A 3,642-nucleotide genomic window follows, 5' to 3' on the forward strand; every position below is an offset into this window, starting at 1 on the left:
CACCGCGCCCGGCTACAGAATAGTTTTTAATCTGCCATGTAGTTCTGATGCCCTGGTTGAAATCTGTTCTGTCTTTGTAAACTTTGATCTTGAATGTGGGAAGAGCAGTATGTACTCATCACAACATTATCATATTTTAATTATATATATGGTAAAGTTGGCTGGGATCAATTTTATTTGGTTGCTTATTTTGACAACACACAGATTCAGTGCTCCTAAAGATTCTGGAGAAATTTATAGTTAACCTTTAAGTATTAAAAAAAGCCATCTCTCTCATGAGCTGTTGTAAACATGCACTCAAGTATATAACTATACTTGTAAAGTTTTAAAATGTAAAATATGCTGAGAATTGTATCGACTTCTTCATATAGTTTTTAATAGTAAAGTTTTGATGTTTCATGACAGCCTATCCCATAAAGATCACTGAGTTGACATGCTGTTGGCAGTAAATTTTTTAAAGTAGAATAAATTTCTATGACTATTTAAGCAAAATATTTCCATAATTAATCCACATGGTAATAACAGATGGGTAAATTGAAGAAATGTCCTTGAAGTTATTCTTTTAACAGATGTTCTTAACTATTAGCTTCATGTTTTTACCCACCTAAATTTCCAAATAATTGAATAAAAGTTAACATATGCTTTCCTCCCCTTGATGGGCAGAGCCCATAATTGATACAAAGTTTACCACAGGAGAGAAATTACCTTCAGTGGTACATTTTCTAATGTTTTTCTTTCTTCTACCCTATCACTGACCATCCTGTTCACCAATTATTTTTCCTTTTTTTCTATTTTAATACAGAGTCCTACAGAATGCACTTTTGCTCTCAGATAGCAGCCTTCACCTCTTCTTACAGAGCCATCTGAATTCAGAAGACATTGAGGCCTGTGTTTCTGGGCAGACTAAGTATTCTGTGGAAGAAGCAATTCACAAGTTTGCCTTGATGAACAGACGTTTCCCTGAAGAAGATGAAGAAGGAAAAAAAGAAAATGATATAGATTATGATTCAGAAAGGTATTTCCTTGCATTTTGATTTAATGTATATGTATTTATGTAACACATAGTGCACATATGCATGTGTATAGATATATATATACACACTTCACTTTTTTGTTGATATAATACTAAGATAATGAAAAAATTAATTGACTGAGATTTTATTGAGCTGTGACAGCTCATCATAGTAGTCTTCACACACACCTCCACACTGAATTAATGAATGCAGTAGAAATTCAATTATTTGCATTCTGATTATGTGACTTTCATTTAGTCAGACTTGAATTATTCGCGTTTAAATTATCTAGCTAAAAAAATATCCAACTGCACTCCAAATGGCTAATTAAAAGTCCAAATTTCCTGTCTCTCTTTGTGACTGGAGATAATTAAAGTTCTCCTCTGTTACTCAGGCTTTGAGTGTGTTGTGAAAACCAATTTCCTCTTTTATTATTTTCCCCTCTCTTCTTTTCCAGTTCATCCTCTGGGCTTGGACACAGTAGTGATGACAGCAGTTCACATGGATGTAAAGTAAATACAGCTCCGCAGGAATCCTGAAAAATAATTCTAATGTTACTATCTTAGGAATAGCAAATTATGTCCAGTCATAGAGAAGAAAGCTTCGTAATAATACATTCTTACCTAAAGCTCACTGTCATGATGTTAGGTATTTAAATTCTTAAAGCTGTTGGGTTGTTTATTAGTGGTATTTTTATGTTGTCTTATTTTAGGTAGGCTTCTGTGTAAAGCTAAAAATCCTGTGAATGCAATACTATCCTTTACAGGCAGACATTATTGGTAAACAAGATCTTGCCCTCAAAATGAAATGACTTACATGCTTTAAAAAAACCTAGTTGGTTTTATTGAATTTAAAAAGATAGGCAACTAAGTAGCATTTAAAATCAAGATAGAGCATTCCTTCTTGTATCAGTGGGGCAGTGTTACCGTAAACAGTAAACAGGGTGTATATGTTGTTAACCCCTATGAAGAGTAACAGTGTAGACCAGACTGCCTCTCTCAGACATGTGGCTGATATTTTGTGGATACCTCCTGTGCACTGGCAAAACACTATATGCTTTTGGGTGTTCGACTGAAATATTTTAAGAGTATTTAACCTTTCCAGTATTCTGTTTCACGCTTAGATGGAAATGTATCTTATGAATAGAGACATATTAAAATAATGTTTACATCTTACAAAAAACATAGATAGTGCTAGTAATATTACTTATAATTCCAGTATATAGATTCAGAAATACATTTTAATTGTCCAAAATCAGCTTCAACAAATGGTTTCTGGAGACAAATCATTTTTTTCATTATCATTGCATAATTAGAACTACAGGTTAATGATTTATTTTTTGACTAAATGTGCAATTTCTTATCACTAGATAACTTTCAGTATCAGTGGTGGTTACTTACTACTTAAATCAGAGGAAGGATTTTATAAAAATTAATAAATTTAATTTTACCAATAAATATTCCCATAATTTAGAAAAGGATGTCGACTTGCTAATTTCAGAAATAATTATTCATTTTTAAAAAGCCCCTTCTTTTAAAGCATCTACTTGAAGATTGGTATAATTTTCATAAAATGTATTTTTTTTTAGTGTCCCAAAGATATCTTAGATAAACTATTTTGAACTTCAGATTTCAGATGAGGCAACATTTTCTTGAGATAACTACCCAAGTTTCTTCCATGTTGAATGGTACAAAATATTTCTGTGAAACTAACAGGAAGATATTTTCAGATAACTAGGATAACTTGTTGCTTTGTCACCCAGCCTAATTGAAGAGTGGCAGAAGCTACTACAAAAAGCAACCTTTTCATTTTCACTAGGAGTTTAAAAGCTATTGTATTATTAAAAAGTCTTTACAATGCTTGTTTCAAAGAACCAACAGAAAAAAAAGCTAACAAAACTAAGAACTAACATTTAAAAACTTAAATTTAGAATGATTTCTTTAATTTGTCCTTTTTTTTTTTGGTCTAAAACATTATTAAATTTTTGTAAATATTTTGATTTAATGTGTCTTAGATCCTCATTATTTTAATACAGGAAAAGAAAAGATTTAGTAATTTCTTTTTTTTAATTATACTTTATGTTCTAGGGTACATGTGCACAAGATTTAGTAATTTCTTACCATGTAATATGTAAAGTTTATGCCATCCAGGCATTTAAGAGCGATCCTCATCCCTTCAGCAATATGTATTTGAGTTTACACTATTTCTGTTTTACAGCAGTTTTGAAAAACACATACTATGCCACCAATTGTCATATTATTTTTAGATGATGTAACATAGCCATCAAATTAATATTAATGCCTAATATTTAGTATGTAAATGTCATGAGATCATTTTTACATTAAACGTGAAAAAAAATCAGCTTTGCCGGATCACTTATTTTATACAAGAGACTATATTCTGCCTTAGACCAAAACTCAAGTGTTTTTTATTTATGAGGAAATTTGGTAAAACATGCTTTAATATTAACTATAATTGTACATATTTGAGGCTTTTAGCCTTGGTTCGGTTGTTTCAGTGTCCACACACTGGCTTCTTAAAACCGATTTCTTGCAGCTGAGATATTTAGATGAACTTCAGTTCCCAGTGGTTTTCTTGCTTTGTCTCTTATTTTTCCCTGGCATATTTT

General features: G+C 31.4%; 1 protein-coding gene across 1 annotated transcript; it reads left to right on the top strand.

The window, feature by feature from the left end:
• Positions 1-802: 802 nt before the first annotated feature.
• LOC108525278 (sorting nexin-10) lies at positions 803-3,371 on the top strand (the record flags this gene model as incomplete). The annotated part of the gene is made up of 2 exons (XM_017866305.1): positions 803-1,015; positions 1,471-3,371. Coding segments are annotated over 2 exons (295 nt in total), but the record flags the coding sequence as incomplete, so codon positions are not given.
• Positions 3,372-3,642: the final 271 nt, after the last annotated feature.

This window comes from Rhinopithecus bieti, unplaced genomic scaffold, assembly GCF_001698545.2.
Source record: "Rhinopithecus bieti isolate Rb0 unplaced genomic scaffold, ASM169854v2 scaffold_31029, whole genome shotgun sequence".
Taxonomy (NCBI): domain Eukaryota; kingdom Metazoa; phylum Chordata; class Mammalia; order Primates; family Cercopithecidae; genus Rhinopithecus; species Rhinopithecus bieti.